General features: G+C 35.3%; 1 protein-coding gene across 10 annotated transcripts; it reads left to right on the plus strand.

Annotated features, from left to right (window-relative positions):
• Window positions 1-8,683: 8,683 nt before the first annotated feature.
• Window positions 8,684-19,806, plus strand: LOC18424121 (Nuclear transport factor 2 (NTF2) family protein). Of its 10 annotated transcripts, none has more exons than XM_088847625.1 (5): window positions 8,684-9,149; window positions 18,340-18,494; window positions 18,681-18,747; window positions 19,405-19,456; window positions 19,526-19,806. In XM_088847625.1, exons 2-5 carry the CDS (start codon window positions 18,465-18,467, stop codon window positions 19,617-19,619), a joined length of 243 nt encoding a protein of 80 aa, XP_088703751.1. In that variant the 5' UTR covers window positions 8,684-9,149; window positions 18,340-18,464; the 3' UTR covers window positions 19,620-19,806. The 10 variants fall into 9 exon arrangements, 8 of the variants coding, with proteins under 8 accessions (XP_088703750.1, XP_088703751.1, XP_088703748.1 ...); XM_088847624.1 differs by having other exon boundaries at window positions 19,375-19,456; XM_088847622.1 differs by having other exon boundaries at window positions 8,684-9,066; window positions 19,375-19,456; window positions 19,509-19,806.
• Window positions 19,807-21,004: the final 1,198 nt, after the last annotated feature.

Genomic DNA, 21,004 nt, shown 5'->3' on the forward strand with positions numbered 1-21,004 from the left:
CTTTCTCTTTAGTGCACTTTGATGTTTGACGTCATGTTCATATTCCTTTAATTAGTGGCTTTTTTTATTATGTGGTATTGAAAGTTGGATTTTCAAAGTATAATTGAGTTTATTTTCTCAAACATAAGTCGACTGTGTTTAGTATTTTTAAAGACTTCTATAATATGATAAAAAATGAATTTGAGAAAAACATTAAAGTTTTTAGGTCTGATTTCTGGGAGGAATATTTATTCAATTAATTACACGCATATATTAGTACAAATGGTGTTATCCACCAACGTTCATGCCCTCATACCCTAAGCAGAATGGAGTTGCTAAAAGAAAACATCGTCATATTATTGAAACTTCTCGTTCTCTTCTTATAAGCTCACATTCCCTAGTGAACATTTGGGCTAAAGTGATATCTATTGATGTCTATCTTGTTAATCTTCTTCCTATATCAGTTTTATATAATTTGTCATCATTTGAAAAGCATTTTCAAAAACCCTTGATTACTCACATTTACGTGTGTTTGGATGCACATGCTTTATGCTTTTACCATCTCCTACCAGTAACAAGTTATCATCTAAGTCCTGTCAAATACATGTTTGTAGGCTATCCAACTAATCAAAAGGGATATCGTTATTTTGATCATTCTATTAAATGTATTAGAATATCCCGACATATTACATTTTTAAAGCACATACCCTTCCACCAACACCGCTCACACCCTATTTCAACTATACATGAACTGAAGTTTTCCTTTCTTCTTAGTTTTGATATTCCTCATTCTCAAGATGAAAGTTCTCATTATCATGGAAATCAGTGATCACCACTTTGAGTAACTAACTCTATTGAGCCGTATTTTTCAAGTGTTGAACATACTTCACCTTCAGTTGTTGATCCTCCTATAACACCTGTTCAGCTTCGGTAGCTACTTCGAAAGCTAGTTTCACTTGATCGCCTTAATTTATTAGTGGTTAGCCCATACCATACTTGTTATGTTGAAACCATTACTAATCCATTGTTTCATGAGCCATCATCTTATTCTCAGGCATCTAAACTCTTATGTTGGCATATAACTATGAATGAGGAAATTGCAGCTCTAGAGGCCAACCACACTTGGGATTTGGTCCCATAGCCCCCAAACAAGCATGTTATTGATAGTAAATGGGTTTATAAAATCAAGTTACGAGCTGATGGCACAAGGCTCGATTAGTTGCTCGAGGTTATACCCAAGAGCATGACATCAATTATAACGAAACGTTTGCACCAATTGCTAAGATAACCACTATTCATACTCTTATTGCACTCACATCTATTTTCGAGTGGCCCATATAGCAGATGGGTGTAAAAAATACATTCTTTAATGGCGAACTTCAAGAGGAAGTTTGTCAACCAGCTAGGTTTGCTTCTCAAGATAAGTCATTGGTTTGTCAACTTCGTAAGGAAATTTACGGTCTCAAACAAGCTCCCAAGCATGTTTTAAGCATTTTCGAGCTGTCATTCTTGCAACTTGCTTTATTCAAAGTAATAATGATCACTTCATGTTTATTTGTACCACAAAGCATGATATTTGTATTATTTTATTATATATTGATGATATTATTATCTCTGGCAATGATTTCATTTCTACCAAGGATATGAAACTACAATTGCAAGAAGAATTTCAAATGAAGGACCTTGGGGACATATCTTATTTCTTTGGCCTTGAGATCACTTACTCTAAACGTGGTATTTATATCCATCAACAAAACTATGCACTTGATCCTTGTTTCCAGTGCCTGATTGAATAATGTGAAGATTGTTGATACCGTTGTGGAACTTAATGTTAAACTTTCTGCACATGTTGGAGATATTCTTCTTGAGTCTACAATGTATCGTAAACTCGTTGGCTCCCTCATCTATCTCACTATGACTCGTATAGATATTGCATATGATGTCCGTATTGTGAGTCAATTTAGTTTAGATTCTCAACGGCCACATCTATCAACAATTCATCAAAAATTGCATTATGTTCGAGGTACCTCCAATCATGGATTATTCTTTGACTCCACATCCTCTTTGAATTTCAGTGTATATGCAAATGCAGATTGGGTAGGTGATCTAGACACTAACCGCTCTACTACAGAATATTGTGTTAATATCATGGAAGAGCAAGAAACATGACATCGTCCCCAAGTCAAGTACTGAAGCTAAGTATCGAGCTATATCATTTGTTGCTCGTGAGAGTTGTTGGGATTTATGCTCTTCTCAATTAATTTGATATCTCTATTTCAAATTCCACACATTTATATGCAGATAACCAAAGTGCAATTAAGATTGCACCTAATCTAGCTTTTCATGGGTGAACAAAGCATATTAATGTAGATTGTTATTATGTTTGTGATCGCTATCTTGATGGTACATCATCTCTCCCTTATATTTTTTCTATTGCAAAAGGTTTGATATTTTCTACTGCAAAAGGCTGATATTTTCACAAAATCTATTACTCGAAAATGCTATGATTTTCTAGTAAACAAGCTCATATTTTACTCATGTCCGCATCAACTTGAGCGGGGTACTAATGTGTGCATATAATTTTTAGTTGTCATTTATTGTCATTGTATATTTGTGTAGGGATAATATGGTCTACATTAAATATGTATTTGTATATAAACTCATTTAGGGTTTCATTCCTTGGTAATAAGAATTGATAGATATTGTTTCTCTCTTTATAATGCTCCTGAGCTCTTCATCTTCTCCAAATCTAATACATAAATCATACTTTATTAGATCTTGGTCGACTATCTTCCCCTTTTTGTAAATAATATGCAGATGTATCGCATCAGAGCCTAATTTTGAGATTCATATTTCTAACATTTATATTCATGTCGTATGGTGGTACACGTATCCATGTGTTGTGACATGGATTATTATCCATGCATATTCTATTATAATCAAAGGTGCTCTCTTTCTCTCTCTCTCTCTCTCTCTCTCTCTCTCTCTCTCTCTTTCTCTCTCTCACGCACATACACATAATTTGGTTGAAGTTTGCTTTCACATGCCCATTTTGTCTGTCAAATATATTGGATTTTTATCCTTATCAGAAGTTCAAGAAATGACTCAAGAGAGTTTCCAACTCCTTAACAAGAGTGCACATACAGTATCTGATTACAAGGCCATGTTTGGGATGGCCCCTGGATCAAATTCCAGCCCTAGCCCAATTTGCAAAGCTCATAGTTGTTAATGAAATTTGGGTGGTGGTGGTGGTGGTGGAGGTGGAGGTGGGTCGCATGGGCGGATTGCTACATTCGCACGTGGAATGCGACATATAGTTTCACTCTCAAACTCTGACGTACTTGATGATTTCAGCACATCAGAGACTTCGATGTAAAGCTTATGAAGGAGATGTTGTTTAAGATGAGAATGAAGGCTTTAAACAACACATCAGTATTGTGGGATGAATGAAGTAAAGTGAAAATTTCATTGAGACCCAAGTTTTCATTTTAATTTCAAGATAGCCCATTTTAATGTTTTTCTTTCAGATGATACTCATTTTTTGTTAAAAATATAACTCTCTCATATCTTACACCTCCCCCCCCCCGCACCACCCACCACCCACCACCCCGCACCTTTGTTTTTTGACCCATTAGCAAAAATGTACTTAAACCAAGTAAGGACTTTCTTGATGAGAGAGAGGAGATAGGAGATAGTAGATTTCTAAGAAAGTTTTTACTTTCTTGGTTTAAGTACATTTTTGCTAATGTACTTAAAAAAAAAAAAAGTTCATCTTCTAACACACTATCTAGACTGCCTATTTTTAATATTCTCAAGTGTTTTCGGAGCCTCTTAAAACTATTTTTTGCCCTTTTCTTACTTTTTTTTTTTTTTTTTTTTTGAAACGACAATTAATATTTTTCTTTCAAATGCCCATCTTCCTCTCTCTGCCTTCAAACTACAAATTGCATATCATCGTTTTTTGTACCAAATTTGGATGGATCACTAAACATGACTTGTGCTTCTTCCGACTTGTGATAAAATACCGCCCTTACTCCTTTGTATCCATCAATTTTGGATCCCATTTTGGTAGAAAGTTTTTACTATCAAGCATATGTAAAAAAATATAAAGAATAATTTAATAGTATACAAAATAACAAAAATATTTACAAATATTAAGAAATTATAGTTATTATATTTATTTTAAATTATAAATAGGTGCAACTTCAAAATACGATAAGATGAGGGAAAGTAGGTTTAGATGGGCCAATCATATGCATTGTAGCTGTAATACAATACTAGTTATGAAGTGCGATTTGGCTCAAGTGAAAGGCTCTAAAATGATAAAGAGAAGGCCCAAAAGAACATAGGGGAAACTCGTGGCCTTCTTGAGGGAATGACCCTTGATAGAGTAGAATGATTCGTGTAGCCAAATCCCAAATAGTTGAGATAAGGTTCAAATGATGATGATGATGATTTACTTTAAAATTAGGGAAAATATCTCCACAGATCCTATTTTTAACATTCATTTCTCCCTAGACCAAAAGCTCCAAAACCTATCTTCTAACCCCCAGTATTAATTTATCTATTTGTATTCTATCTTTTAGCCCAAACAAATTACATAAGACATGCTAGACCCCTCTCTCTTTGTGGATTTCTCTCTCTTTGTAAATCTCCCAAACCTCTCTCTCTATTTTCCCAACTCTTTCTCTCTCCCCTCATGCCTCTCACTCTCTCTCTTATGATTCTCCAAATCCCTCTCTCCATTTTCCCATCTTCTCTCTCCCCGTGCTTCCCCAAATTCATCTCTCTCTCTCTCTCTCTCTCTCTCCATTTTTCCCCAACCCCTCTCTCTCTATCTGTGTTGGTGAACTACAAATAAAGCAATGCTCATAGTTGATTGAGCAGGGGACCGATGGACTATATGCATCTAGTTTGAGGTTTCCTTTTAATGAACTTGAGTTGAATTTTAGAGAGAGCAAAGGGGGACATAGCCAAAAAGGTTGTTATAAGAGACATTCAATGTGTCGAAATTAGGTAAATCACCTAGGCTTGGAGGAATGTGCCTAATTAAATTGTTGTTATAATCCCTCTCACCTTTCCCTCTTTATACTATAATAATCTATGGTACTTCAATTGTTGAATTTGGAGCATAACTCTCTATCTGGACCAATGCCTCCTTCTCTCTTTAGGCTAAAAAAACTAGAAAAGCTTTACCTGGGTTCTAACCAGATCAACAGAAGCATACTAGAGGAGTTGGGAGATTAGCCAAGGTAACGCAATCTTGATCTTTCCAACAACTCCATTAGTAGAAACTGTTCCCCTCACTCTCTTAAACTTCTCATCGTTAGTCCAACTAAACATTGGTAACAATCAAATCAGTAGCACCACCCCAAAAGCCATTGACAAGCTTAAGAAGCTCTCTGTTTTGGTACTGGAATAGAACAAAATCAATGTTTCAATTTGCTCTTCTTTGAGTAAAATGGAGAGTGAGAGAGAGAGATTTGGAAAAACATGGGGGAGAGAGAGATGGGGAAAATAGGAGAGAGAAGGATATGGGGAAGCACAAGATAGAGAGTGAGAGACACTAGAGAGAGAGAATTGGGGAAAGAAAGAGAGAGGGTTTTGGGAGATTGAATACATGAAGAGAAAGAAGAGTTCAGAAAGAGTGTATTTTTTCAATTTGTTTAGGTTAAAAAAATGGGATAAAAAAATATAAAGTTGACCCAAGGGTTAGAAGATATACTAGATAGAATCTTTATGTCATAAGATAGGTTTTAAAACCTTAGACCTATGGAGAAATGAAACTAAAAAATAGAGTCTGTAGAGATATTTTCCCTTAAAATGATTTATTTTTAATTTTATGTATGCATCATAGTAAGAAGCACAGATACACAAAAGTTATACTTAAGCCTATATAAAGGATAAAAATATTAATAGAACTCAATACATGCCTACAAAAAAATAGGACGAGTATAAAATATGAAATATAACAATGAAAAAGTTTATATAGAGCCGAAACAATTAAATTAGAGCCCACCTAAAAAATTGTACTCTAAGAGGTTGTTTTGATGCTCAAATATCCTAAAATTGATCATCTCGACATCAAGATACATGGACATAAGAAAAAAAAATAGATTTCAAGTTTTAGAAATAGTGCATATGGTAATGCATTTTTTTACGGTCAATTTTCAAGTTTTTCAAGTTTCCATTGATCTGTTCTATCTACACTATTTTTGAATCTTTAATTTTGATAATTAAAGATGGAAATATATTTTAAGGCTATCACAAAGATTTCCAGTTTTTGAAACTACATTTCTCGACACTATTTGAAGGTGTTATTTACTTTGATTATTTAGATCCTCGGCTCTATACAAACCGCACACATATAAAATACTCTTTAATACTCACACATCATTATACAATATATTTATAAAAGATTTTAGAAAGGGGTGCCGTTTATGTAGAGTCTAGGCTCCAAACAATCAAATTAGAGCCCCCCTTCAAACAGTGTGGAGAAGTATGGTTTCAATACTGAAAATCTTTGTGATAACTTTACAATATGTTTTCGTCTTTATTTTTAAAGTTTAAAGCTTAAAAAAATAGTGCAGATCGGCGGATCTATGAAAATCTTGAAAATTGACGGTTCAAAAATGTGTTACAAAATATATTATTTTCAAAACTTGAAATTCATTTTTTTTCCTCATGTCCATGCTTCTTAATGTCAAGATGATTAATTTGAGGATCTTTGAGCATCAAAAGAACCTCTTCTGGTAAAATTTTTGAGGTAGGCTCTAATTTGAATGTTTGGAGCCTCAGGTTTATATAAACTTTTCCCTTTAGAAAAATATACAAAGAGATCATTTATATTTGGTACATGAAGGTTACGATGATTCTTGACCATTGGATAAAATTGAACGATTACATTGTTCCATTGACTAGTCTCAAAGTTTAAATTTATTTCTTTCAAACTTTCTTACACCCAAGCTGTCACATTTATTTAGTGCCTTACAGATAGTGTAACTTATATATACTGGATAATTGGTCTTATACGATAAAATTATGAGTGTGTAACATATGCCCCGGTAGGAGTACATTGTACATCTACTCCCTCGGTCAAAAGACATACTTGGGAGGATCTTTAAATCTAAAATTTTGGCCACTCCTTATAAATCACTAGATTATTAATCTAAAAATAAATAAAAAAACTAAATCTTGAGTTTCCTACCACTTATATCTCGTTTTCTAAAATTTAGATGGTATTTATTTAATCATTATCATCATCCAAATCTTATCTCAATTATTTGGGATTAACATTTCTAAAAATTAGTTGAACTATGACAAAGTATATGGAGTGCAAGTTTAGTAATAATAGGAATAGAGACGAGGAATAGTTAAAATTGACATTCAGGAAGTGCAAAAAAGACCGCATTTTCGATATCTTGAGTTGATAATCCAGGAAAATTGAGAGATCGAGGAAGATCCGTACACAGAATTAGAGCTGGGTGAGCGAAGTTGAGATGTGCAACTGAAATTTTATATGATCGCCGCATACCAATGAGGCCGAAGGGCAAGCTTTGTAGGACAACATTGAGACTAGCTTTGCTCTTTGGGGCAGAATGTTGGGCGGACAAAAAACAATATACCCATAGAAGGAGTGCATCAAAGATGATGTTGAGATGAATGTGTGGCAAGACAATAAGGGATATAATTCGAAATGAATTTATTCGAAAGGAATTAAGTGTGGCGCCAATAGGCGATAAAATGAGAGAGAGTAGACTTAGGTAGGATAGCCATGTACAGTGCCGACCAAGTACAACACCTGTTAGGAGGTGTGAGTTAGTTCAAGTAGAAGGATTGAAAATGACAATGGCTAAGCCTAAAAGGAGGTAGTAGGAAGTAGTTCTAAAAAATATGAGAATTTATAGTCTCATTCAGGATATGACCTTTAATAGAGCATAATAGAGAACCAGGATTCATGTAGCCGATCCCAATTAATTAGAAAAAGGATAAAATGATGATGAAATAGATAATATACTCCGTAGTAGTGCTCTTTGTCAAACTTATTTTTGTTATAAAAAGTGTATTATATCGGGGGCAAGCTTTCTATGCTTCCCGTACAACATAAAAGTTCCCCTTATCCAACCGTCTATTTTGAATGGAGGGTCAAGATTGCCTCAATCACAATTTTACGTCTCTACACTATTTTATTTTTAATTTTTTTTCTACAAACTATTTTAACACCAAATTTTGTACGTCCAATCCTCTATTAAACTCACACTAGTAAAAAAAAGATGAAAAACATATTTTCGATAAAATAAAATGACCAAAATACCTTTGATTCAAAGGGTATTATGGTCATTATATTTTATCAAAAAAATATTTTTAATATTTTGTATAAGTGTATCCCAATGAGAAGATTGCACATGCCAAACTTCATATTTATACAATTTGTAAAAAAAATAAAATAAAATACTTTGAGTTTTCGGATCTAGGATCAAAGTGTGGGTGGCTCTCTTTATCAAAAATTGGAAAGGTGGATGGTAGGGGAAGCATGGATATTCTTTGTTGTAGGGAAGTATAAAAAGCTTTCCCTTATATCGGTAAGGAATCCTTCCGTCCTATTTACACGTGTCACGTGCAGATGCACTCATCTCTGCTATCTCTGGAGGGGAGAATCTCCGCACTTCAATTAATTCCAATTCAATTTGAGACTCTCTCTCTCGCATCATGCGATGGCTTCTCTCCACCTCCCGCTTGTAACCGTTTCCCGCCACCAACACCTTTCAAATGACCCATCCCTCCCCATCGCACTGCCCGGAAAAAATTTCCAGTGGAAATATAACCGGAAAATCTGCAACTTACTTTGCTCAGCTAAAAAACCAGTTTCCTCGGATGGCGGAGATCCACGAGCGAGTAACCTCTTGCTTCAGCTCGCCTGGTATGGATCGGAGCTTATTGGAATTGCTGCTTCATTTTTCCGGCCATCGAAGAATGGGGATTTTGATCGTAATCTTGAATTGGCGGGAAATATTGAGGGAAATTTGTCCAGAGAAGCAGTTGTGGATTGTATAAAGGAAGATTTTCAGAGGTCTTATTTCGTTACAGGTTTGAATGATTCTGAGCTTGGGCTAGGTTTTACCTTGAATCAGCTAGAGAATGTGATCAATGGTTCTTCACTGTTACTTTCTGTAAGTTACTTCTGTATTTATTTGTTCTGTTTTGCATTTCTTTTGCTTTATAGATGGGCCCTTCTAGTAAAAATGGGGAACTAGGATACCCAAATAGATTAGGGCTTTATGTTTGTTCGTGTCCTTATTTCCTTTTCCCTGTTTGAAAGGTTTGTTATTCGTATGAATTTCCATCCTTTGATGATTTCATCCATTCTTTTATTTGTAATTATTTTTCTCTGGTGTGAATTTTGCTTGAAACCCGCCACTGATGTTACTAGATGGTTATTCTTGTTTATACTCAATTATTCAATAAATGTAATGGGTGCTATCTCACTTTCTTAATCATCAAATTTCATATTGGTCGATTGATTTTGTGTCAATTATGTCCAGCTTGAAAATATGAAAATTGTGGTAAGCTATGAAGGTTGGTAACATAAAATTTTCTGCTCCTTTTGGGAGTACAATGAGATAAATTTCATGACGTGAATATTAAAAATGGTACTGATTACCTTCTTGCATTAGATTGCAGGGTTTTTATTTAGCTATTTATAGGGTCCAATCCAAAACAATTGCCAATAACTTTCTTCTAGCTCTCCTGTTCATCACTCGTGCTGTGTTACCCTCCTAGTTCCCAAGACAGTTTCTGTGCCGTTCATTTTTGGGTTTTTGCTGCCATCTCCTTGTTGGCAACGGTTTTTTTAGCATAAGTGGAGAGATTGTATAGAAATTGGATGCGTTACAAAACAGAAAGTGATGAACCTTGTTTTACTCTTTGACAATTTTGTCTCTCAAAGCTTGTTTATTTTTTATGGAATGTATAGTATGAGATCATTTACTTTTGGTACAAAGAGGTCACAATCATTTTTAGCTATTGGATGTGAAATATAATAGATTGAAGTGTATCATAACATTAGAGAAATTTTATTTCGTGACGTTGTGCCCAACAATGACACATCCCCAATCACCCTGATTTGACATCCAATGGTGAATAATGATTGTGACCTTCGTATATCAAAAGTAAATTGTCTCATGTTATACATTTTCATTTATTATTTAATTGGTTAAAGCAACAATTATTAATAGAATGTTCAAGGAACTTGGTATCGGAATTCGAAGGATCGGTTCTTTTTGGGTTCTTATAGCCATTGTAACTATTTGGCATTATCTCAAGATGTTTTTCTACAGTAAAAAATGATGATTAGCTGAGTTTCTCTAAGAGAATGTCTATACGTTGTTATCTCAAGATGTATTTCTCTACAGTCCTATATCTTTTTATTCTTTTCACACTTTCAAAGTGGATTTTTCCCCCTTGTCTTCTCATTCTGCCCTAAAAAATGATGACTTTTCCACATTCTTAATGGACCATCAAGAATTTTCTGCAAGAAAAGTTTAGTTTTTTTGGTTGCCAATGTAGGAACTCTGCGTTGCACCGTTATTTTCTCTAATTTATTTGATGAAATAGACAAAATTTATGGAAATTGTTAGGATTGACTTTGTTAAGCCCATCCCCTAATTGAAAGCGGTTGTTTATCCACATAGAAGTCAAAACTCAAATGGATAAACTTATTTCCTTTTCGATGTGCTCTGGAAAGAAGTATGATGTGTTCTCTTTAAATCTAGGAAATTTCATGCTACTTATTTTCCCATTTCTTGGAGTTTTTCATTGCATGGTAGTGCTTTTCTGATATGAGCTTCCATCCCTTGTCTCTCCCCCCTCTCCTGACTCATCATATTGATGCGCTTTGGTATTATTCATGTCTGGGCCATAGTTACTAGGATCTACTATGCAAGGTGGAACTACAGCTCCTAGAACACGTGTTTCGTGGTTAGGGAGCCAGAATTCATTCCATTTCTTTCTTGAAAGTGTTCCCTAGTTTTTGGGGAGCTCGTTCAACTTAAGTCAGTAAGGAAGAGCCTGATTTGTCCTTTGGGGTGTTATTGTGGGGCCTACAAAATGTATCACAATGTAAACGTTTTGAGTTTGAAGGAAGGGGCATCATTTCTAGACAAACTTTAAATGATAACCCAAAATACTTTGGTTATCGATGGGCTTCATTTCTAGACAAACTTTAAATGAAAACTTGAAATACTTTGGTTATCTTTTGGAGTTTATCATATTTTAGATATTTATATATTTCTTTTTAACATTTATTGCATTGGTGCTTCCCAATCAGGGAGCTTTTGGGAAGCAACGATCCCACCCTCTCAATCCGCTTCTGCTCCTAACAACCATGGGTAGAAGTATCTTAGCTTGTCTTGCACTTTGACTTGTAGACTTCTGTGTCTTGATGAGCGTTATCGTACGCCTCTCACTTTGAGGAGTTTTGTATCTAGTTGATTGATATGATAATCTTTGTTCTATGTGAGGATCAACATGCTATTGAATGTTTAGCTTTTGATTTTTCTTTGTATTTCCTTACTATTTTTTGCCCTTTCTTTTTTGTTTGGTCTCCTCGTTCACATTTGACTCATCAAGCACTTTCTACTAGACAAAATCACTTTGTTCGGTTGCTGAAGTTGGAGTGAAGTACTTTCTACTTGACACTGTTGTAATTCACTCATACTTTTTTACCATGGGGAACACATTTCCTGTATCCCATACATTTTTCATGATGTTTTCCAACATGATTCCATTTCATTCTCCCATTACATTTCTCGGCCTTTTCCTTGAGATTTTCCAGACATGTTCTCATTCTGCTTTTGATTAGCTGATCACCTTCATTGCCCAATTTATCTAAGAGTTTTACTACTTTGTTGATTATGAACTAGAACTAGACATGTTGTACTTAAGAATCCATTACCTTGCTTAAAAACCTATGGATTTTTGTGAAGATGACGAAACATCTCAGTAGTGTACTGGGACTCAGTTGAGTTCACTTGGACTTGGGTGAGTAACTCGGCCTCGCCCTAGTGGCAAGGCGAGTTGCACCACCAAAAATTCCCAAGAAAATTAAAAAAATATTAAAAAATCTAAAAAAATAGAAATCTAAAAAAAAATAGCTCTCATGCAATGCTTGGTTTTTTCTCGTTTTCCAACCACTTTCTGATCACCTGAATCTTTTTTCTGGTGATTTTTAATTACCATTTCTACCCCATATTCCCTTTTCCGGCATTATTTGTGATTGGCATTCCCAAACTTTGGCAAGAATTAAGAGAGCTTTCTTGCCCATCAATCTTTGTTGGTCATAGATTCACTATTTCTATCTTCTGGGTTCTAATCGATATGCTATTATCTGGCCAAAATCAGGGAAAAAAACGAGGTAGAGAAGGAGAGGGGTTCTGAAATTTTGGTGAGAACAGATTCTTTCACCCTGATTCCTGGTAAAAATTCACAAGAAATCAACAACCAATGCAGGATTCAGGGCACTTGATTATAAAAAGCCAGACAGCCAGTGCCATTTTTTATGGACGGCCTTATTTTGACCAAGAAACTCACATAGTAATCGGCAAATAAAACAGCAGCAGATTGGCAGTCTCTCTCTTCCTCTTTTCATCTTCCTATCTTCCCTTCCTTCCTCTTCCTTCTTCTTCTGCATAGCTCTCTCTTCCTCTTTGCATATTCCTATCTTCCCTCCTTCCACAGAGAAACACCACTGCTACTAAGCTCGGAGAAGAGAGAAAGAGGGACATGATAAGCACGAGAGTGAAAACATCGAGGCAACAGCTGGAGGCAATGCATGTGTTTAGAAAGGTTTCCTCTTATTTGTTTCACTTTTTGGATTTTTTTTATTTTTACCTATGTGTACAAGGGGACATCGAGGCAAGCAGTGGCTCCACATGTTTTGAAATGGGGTTTTCTGTTTTTTTTTTCATTTTTTGGATTTTTTTATTAATTTTTATGTATGTGTACAGTACTTGACCGAGCAATTGAACTCGAAGGAGTAGCTTGGCTCAGGCCAGAGTCGAGTACGTGGCTGATTTCTCGCACTATACCATTGGCTGACTATTATAGATTTTCCTAGCACTATCACTGGTCACAATGATTCCAAAACTATTCATTCTTTAGTGTTGTAAATATGCTACTGACAAGCCATGGAAGAAGTCAGCCTTTTAGAGCCAAGCAACTTGAGGTATTGCAGATTTGCATTTGGGTCAGCAATTTGTTGGGTGGCATAGCTGGATACTTGACTTTCAGTATTTTTACTTCAACAATGTAATGTGAGATTCCCCATATCAGTATGGCACTGATTAATAGAAAAGCATGTAATAGATACTCTTTATTCCTTTCCCTTTTCTATTTTGGGTCTGGCTACCATAATTGTTTTACTATGGAGACACGGATTTTACTTTACTTGATGGTAAATTTCTTTTCATCCTTTGAGGGAAGATGTTTATGTGAGAAAACTACTAGGATATGTGATCTCACTTTCCTGTAGCATTTATTGTTTTTGGAAGGTTTCACATCACCTCAAATTGGTGCAGTTTGAGTGATTACCATTGGTTTTAGAGAGAGTTTCATTGACTCATTGTTTATTGTTCAAATCTCGTCTTTTGGGTTTTTCTGTTTTATTGGCATTTGTGAGATTTATATGAATTGCAAGTCATAATTTGTGTCCTGTATCACCAAAAACTTCATTGCTCTTAGTTTCAGGTGAATTACTTGTGTATCTTGAGATTTTTTGGTCCTTTTTTTTTTTAATGCATCTTGACTAAGTGTTACATCCTGTTGATAATTCTCAGGAACTAATTTTGAGAGTATATCTCATAGAAAATATGGGATAATTCAATGAAATAGGACCCAGTGATTGGTCCAGTGGAGCATAGTATTTCTTACAACTACCTGATATAGCACTTGCACTTATGCTGTCAAATCCAAGACAACTATTCTTTCTAATTTATAATTCATAGGAGTCTATGAAATAAATTATTTGCTATGTACTAATCTTCTTTAGTATTTGCTTAAATGTGTACTTGCCATGTTATGGTGATTTACAAATGGTTTTCTTGTTTTGCTAGGAACGCCCTTTGTTTCACAGAAGACCAAAAAATGTAATCACTGTTTCGACATTTTGTACAGTAGTTGTGTATTGAGCGTGCGTTCTAAATGTAGATTGGGAATTTGTTTGAGTATAAGCTTGTAAAAAGCATAGAAGGTACAAAAATTATGAGTTTGGTCATTAGTATTTTCTTGAGATGTGTAAATCAGGAAAGGGAAGTATAGTAAATTACATTGGCATGTAAAAAATAATAGGAAAGTGTTGGATTTAGCCATCACATGATACCAGCATAGCACAATTAGTAGATGGGCGCATAACAGGCATTTGATGGATGCCTCTTTGTTATTCTGTAATTGGACGAGAGAAATAAGGAATAGTAATTTGCCTAGTATCTCATCATATTCCAATATAAATTTATTAACTAATGGCTTGTTTGCCAGCTGCACATGTATGTCAGTTTCTGTAATGAGTTCTGTAAAAAAGCCCCTCTTCTGTGTTTAGTTTAGTTTACTTTATTTTTTTATATTATTTTATTTTTTACACACATAAAGGAGCAGCCTTCCTTCTGTGCTTGCATACCTAAACAGGTATAAAAATTGGCTTCCAAGGAAGTCAATGATGCTCGGCTTTTTTTATTTTATTTTTTACACACATGAAAGGGCAGCCTTCGTTCTGTGCTTGCACACCTTAACAGGTATAAAAATTGGCTTCCAAGGAAGTCATGATACTTGGCTTTAACTAAAAGGCCGCCCAGAATGTTTCTGGCACGTGTTATGGGTGGCATTCAAATTCGCCCTAAATCTCAGGAATTAAACCTTACTACAGATTCATGGTTTAAGTTTAACAGTTAGAAACTCCTGAATAATAATATTCCCTTACCTAATTGTTTTATGGTTGTGTACTACAATTTTCTTCTTGATGAGATGACATCTACTCCAGCTTTAAAGTATTAGTCAAGTGAGTGTACATGTCTTTCTTTTTCTGAGACGCTTTTAATCTTCAACTAATAAAAGTGCACCAATCTTGTGTACGACCCTGCATTCCCCTTCTATGTTCACTCTATTGCTTTCTTTTGATATTATATTAAACTTTTTGGAGAATTATTACTGTGGTCATCTTAACTTGGTTTAACATGTGTATGAATAAACATGAGTTTCTGTCCTTTTCCCGAAGTTTGAGTATATTGATGAGGTAGTTTAACTTAAACATTGGTGGCAGATAAAGGAGCGTCATGGAATTCTTGATTAGTATTCATTCCACCCTCAGTGAGGGCTTCTAAAAGAAAGCAACATGCTTGTTAAGAACATTTATATTTTAATTAGTCAGCTTCCTTACCACACAAGCTGTCTCACTTGGCCATGTGCCACTGTATTGTATTTTTCCCTCTCTTGAGCCTTGTCTCCCCAATCTCCTGAGGCATCATATGGCACTTTTTTGGCTATTCACAGCGAGACCATCTTTGATTGTTGCCAACTATGACTTTGGGCTTCTTTGTCTTGCTATTAATGAGTGTTATGGTTCCTCTTGTGCTTTGTGGAGTTTTGCTTTCATTATCTCGTTGATTGCTTTATGCTTTTCATTGAATTTTCTCTCTTTCAAACAGAATTTTAATTGGAGTTTACACTTGGTGGTGAAGAACACATATAACTCTGAGTCTCATATGCTTGATCACATGGCTTGCAAATTGTGTTTGATGTACGTTTTCTTTGAGGATGGGGTAATTTGGGATTGAACCGCTCATAACTTTGTGGTTTTCACTCTCTAACCAATAAGAGGGCAGACTTAATGTTCAATGCACTTCAGCAGAGTCATATTTGCTCGATTATTTTTTGGACATATGAGATGAATTTACTGGGCTAGATGGTCCGTAGGCTAGATGGTCCATATCAACTTGCATGGGAGAATTGAATGTGAGAAGTTGTTTCTTGTTCTCAAAGGATACAATCAGCAATGTGGTAGTCAATTGATAAATATTCAGCCTACTACCACGGTTGAGTTACCTACATTTTCTAAGGTTATTTCCAATTTTTCATTGTCTTTGTTTTACTCCCATGTAGCTCCTCTTCTGTTAATACAGAGCCTATGTTACTGATATTTTTATAGTTGTGGATCCAAATTCCAAGTCCTGAATCAAACACAATGGATTTGCCTTCAATTTTTCTAGCCACACTTTTCAGAGAGTTTTATGCAATATTGTTCAATTTGCTTCACCTTGGCCCCTAAACTAAAATGAAGAACCATTCAACAGAAGCATGTAGGACAATGGTTCATGGAAATATTGGGGTAATTCTTGCAGTTTTTTAGGATCATTGTGGTTACAGAATAATATCTTTGGCATGATATCGCGTTTGGAATTTCAAAAGGAAACTCTAGCATATTGTTGATTTATTGAATATAATTTGGGTACATTTGAACTTTGAAATTAAATTTATACTTAATAAAACGAGCAACTATAAGTAAAACAGGGCACTCATAAGTTACTCCAAAAAATGAGTGCTATTAAAGTTAAGTCGCTTTGAGCAAGTAATGATGGTCAAGGAAAACCGATTTCATGACTATTGATAAGATTGATATGGATAGTAAAATTTAAATGTGGAAACTTATCTTGAGGCTTGGGCATACATTCATAGCATAAAAATTTACAGAAGTAATCTCCTTAAAAAGTATAACTTTGAAACAATTATTTAAATTACAATATCGCATAATCAATATTAAAATATTTACTACTCTATGAATAGTATTAATCCGCTTTCTTTTATTATTTATATATATATTATTGTTGTTGTTGAATTGTCGTTGTTGTTATTATTATTATAAATGTTTTGATATTGTTATTATTATATTATTACTATTCTTATTATGATGATGATGATGACGACAACGATGGTGATGCCTATAGACATCCCCTGAATCCAATGAAGCATTGAAGTGCTTTTCTGCCATGGCCAAACTGAAGTGTGCTCCAAAAGCGTATTCAACACAATCCATTTATGATGCATCTGGTCCTGCACTATAAACAGGTGCAATGACACCTCATTCTCCATTTATAATGTTCAACGACATAAAAAAGATCTTAAATAGCTCAAAATCATACCCCATCACCAACCAAAAAAGAAAAATAAAAGAATAGGATTTGGATTGGGGGAGAGATTTTGGATATTTTTGGGTCCTCACCCTTTCAGAAAATGGGTAAATCAGGTGCTGCCCCATAGTTTTATGTGTAACTGCACATGCCTGAGAACATCTTCCATTATATTTACATTGAATTTGTCTTAAGTATTTAAATCCAAGCAGATAGCTGTAGTAGTGCTACTTTCAGGTTGAGGAATTTTATCCAGAGTTAAGCTAATCTATGTGCTATGTTCGCATTCTGCTGGTGATTACTTGACCTTGGTTTGGGAATGTTGTTATGGAGCCATGGTGGTTGGCCAAAAAGACAGATAAATTAAATGATATAAGAATTCATATAGAGTCAACGAGTTCTTGTCAGCAGCCACTCAATTATCTCAAACATATTTTTCTACCTGTGGTGAGAGCCAAGAGAATCCATCTGGCAAATATCATTCTCAAAGGCATTCACATGTTTCAAATCCTTTGGAACAAATATTTTGGAGGAAATATTACTTGTTCAGCGCTTCAAACTTCTGGCAATGCTTCATATTTATTATCATTTTGGATGTTCTCTGATCTTCCTTCTCATTAGGTTGTAGCCAAAGCATTGTCCCATGCTAAGGATGCTTCTTGTGTGTCTGCAATGTGTGTGTGTGTTTTCTAACATCCTTTGAAGAAGAAACAAATGGGGAAGTATACTATTGTCTAATTGACTATGGCCCATTGGGGTCATCACCATCTGAGGAAATGATGGACAGTGATGGTGAGAAAATGGACACAGCAGAAGAGGATGAGACCTCAATGGTCAGTCCCACTCTCTCAACATTTGCTGCCCATCATGAAAAGAAATATAGGTCCTCTTGTTCTATTGGAGTATAGGATGCTTTCCAAAAACTAAAGTCCACTTCATTTTTCCTGGTTTGTTGTCTTTGGGTCATCTTTGGTCCGGAAAATATTTGCTTGTAAAGTCTTCCTCACTTGAGTCACATAAATTGGTCATCCTTGTGATTCCTATGTGTTCTTGGCTGCTTGAATCTATTAAACCTGCCTTGTGACTATGTAATATGATTTTTTATGTAAAATTGTTTTAAAATGTTTATTATATGCGGGCATTTAATCCTCTCATTTAAGTATACATCAATACATATTTTCTATTTCAGGAAATCTCACTCTCAATGTTTATGAAGAGGATTGTGAATTTGCGGATCCAGCTGGTTCTTTCAGAGGCCTCCGGCGCTTCAAGCGAAATTGCTCAAACTTTGGGTCTCTGCTTGAAAAGTCTGACATGAAACTCACTAAGTGGGAGGACCTGGAGGTAGATCCATGTTTGTTCTTGTGTAAAACAAATGAATGGCCATTATGAATTGGGTCTTATTCTTTTTCTTTTCTTGGAGATGGGGAAGTTGGGGTTAGGGTTGCTTGAAATGCATTACTATTCTGAGGTTTTGCTTCTTAAGTTACGTCACTTTTTGGTTTGTATTAAATGAAGTATTGAGTGCAGGATAAAGGAATTGGCCATTGGCGGTTCAGCTGTGTCATGACTTTTCCTTGGCAGCCCATCCTATCTGGCAAGTTCAAAACAACATTGAATACCATTTGGGAGAATTAAGTACGGGGATCTTACTGAAATAATTCACATTTGGTTAGGCTAACTTTGTTAACCCAAGCCAAAACTTTCCCGAGTCTGTATTGAAAACTATCTGCTTCTATTTTAATCAACATTATCAAGTACCCCTGTAGCGCACAAGAGACTAAAAGAGCCTTAGCAAGAAAGCGCTCAACCAATTAAGGTTGATTAATTTTTCAGATGTCCTGTAGCCCAATGACCAAGGCACATTAGGTTTTGGGCAAGGACCCATTTGTAATTTGCCAAGGACAAATACAAAACTCACCCCAACCCTGTTATCATGTTTTATCATTGTTAATGCAAGGACAAATACAAAACTCACCCCAACCCTGTTATCATGTTTTATCATTGTTAATGCAAGCACCGACCCTTCTTTTCTTTGGTTAGTTCAAGCACTAACCCTTCTCTAAAGGTGATTTGCATTTTATGGCAGGGGTACTTTAGTAGATAGATTTTGAGCACACCAAACAAAACACTTAATCAATGTAAAGCATGTTTGCAAAATCCTTATAGTTAAACAAATGATCATCATGAAAGAAAAATTTGAGTAGTATTTCATTTATCACAGTGACATCATTCTTGTGTGATGGTTACACAGCTACTGGATACACAGAGTACTATTTCAACGCTCAAAGTGGAAGGGTTTGCAGGTGAGGCTTCAATTTGATGAAGTTTAAATTTCTTTACTTTTTCCTTTTATAGATAACTTGAAATTTCAGGCATGTGGAGCATTGGAACGTTCCTAAAATGGCTCTGCTAAAGCAAATATTGAGGCCTAGCCGTGGTTTACAGGGTAAGAAAAAGAATCCTTAATTATACGTACACGCTTTATTTGAATCCTTGTGATTAACGTGCAGTAGTAGGTGTTTGATGTAATTTGTAGGATGGAACCTCCACATTTATTATAGTTTGTTTGTTTTGAGAAAGAATACGTGCCCCTTGTAATGAGATAATCTACATGGTTTCTGAGGAAATTTGAATCCCTTGTGATTAATGTGCAGTAGTAGGTGTTTGATGTAATTTTTTGGATGGAACCTCCACATTTATTATGCTTTGTTTGTTTTGAGAAAGAATACGTGCCCCTTGTAATGAGATAATCTACATGGTTTCCGAAGAAATTTACGTCATGTTTTTTTGACGATCGTGTTGGCATGTTACACACATACGGACACACAAGCTTGCATACGTGCACAAACAGAGAGGGGTAAATGTGTGGAGAGACTTAGAATTTGCTTGGTTTAGAGGGAGAGGGACAGAGAGAGAGATTGATTGTCTAGTGGCATTTGCTTGTTTGTGTAATAGATAGAAGGAGAGAGACCTGTCAAGAGGTATATTCTTGTTTTAGAGAGAGAGAGAGAGAGAGAGCAATGATAGAGGAATCCTTCTGGGGTCCAACCGTCAGTAGGAAATAATTGGAAATGTCTTTTAACCAAAGAAGTGCATGACCCAGAATAACAAAGAGGATCAATGACACCGGGACGAGCTGACCCCCATTATTGTATGTAATCATGCTCTTCTCTTAAATCAAGCAGTAAAATCCGCATAACAATTTCCCAGCTAAATCCGCATAACAATTTCCCAGCAAAGCTATCATTATTGTGGGTTCATGGAAAGTGCAATTAAAGCAGACTTGAACAAAAATCTAAGCCGCATTCTTCATAAGCTATCTTTAAAACTCTACACATGCATACGGTTGAGCTGATAAATAAAGACATGAGCGCCCTTATGCCTACAGCTGACAAATGATTGTGAGGTAGATGGTCGCACGTGACGAGAGAGTGTAATGAATGAGCTTAGTCTAAACTCTAAAGATTTTTGAGAGAGAGAGGTTGTAATGAATGAGCTTAGTTTAAACTCTTAAAGATTTTTGTGTGAGAGACAGATTGTAATGAACAACGTTGTTTGAAAATTTGGACTAGCCTTGAAAACTGGCCAAGGGTTGGGTCCGAGTAATTGGTAAATCGGCAAGTTCAACTGGCCTATCCGAGCAGGTCTTTGCTAGTCCAAAACGTGTTAAAAAAATACAAAAATCCAAAAAAATATATTTAAAGCATGATTAAACAAAATACATCCAAATGAAGTTGAAAAGTAGTAAAAAAAAAAAAAAAAAGGGATTTTAAAAACTCGATTTGCGTTTAGGGGTATTTTAGAAATTTTATAAAAAAAGATGAAAAGATGTAAAAAGAAATATTCTAGGA

This window comes from Amborella trichopoda, chromosome 9, assembly GCF_054954075.1.
Source record: "Amborella trichopoda isolate Santa Cruz 75 chromosome 9, AtrichopodaSantaCruz75HAP2 v2.0, whole genome shotgun sequence".
Lineage (NCBI taxonomy): Eukaryota > Viridiplantae > Streptophyta > Magnoliopsida > Amborellales > Amborellaceae > Amborella > Amborella trichopoda.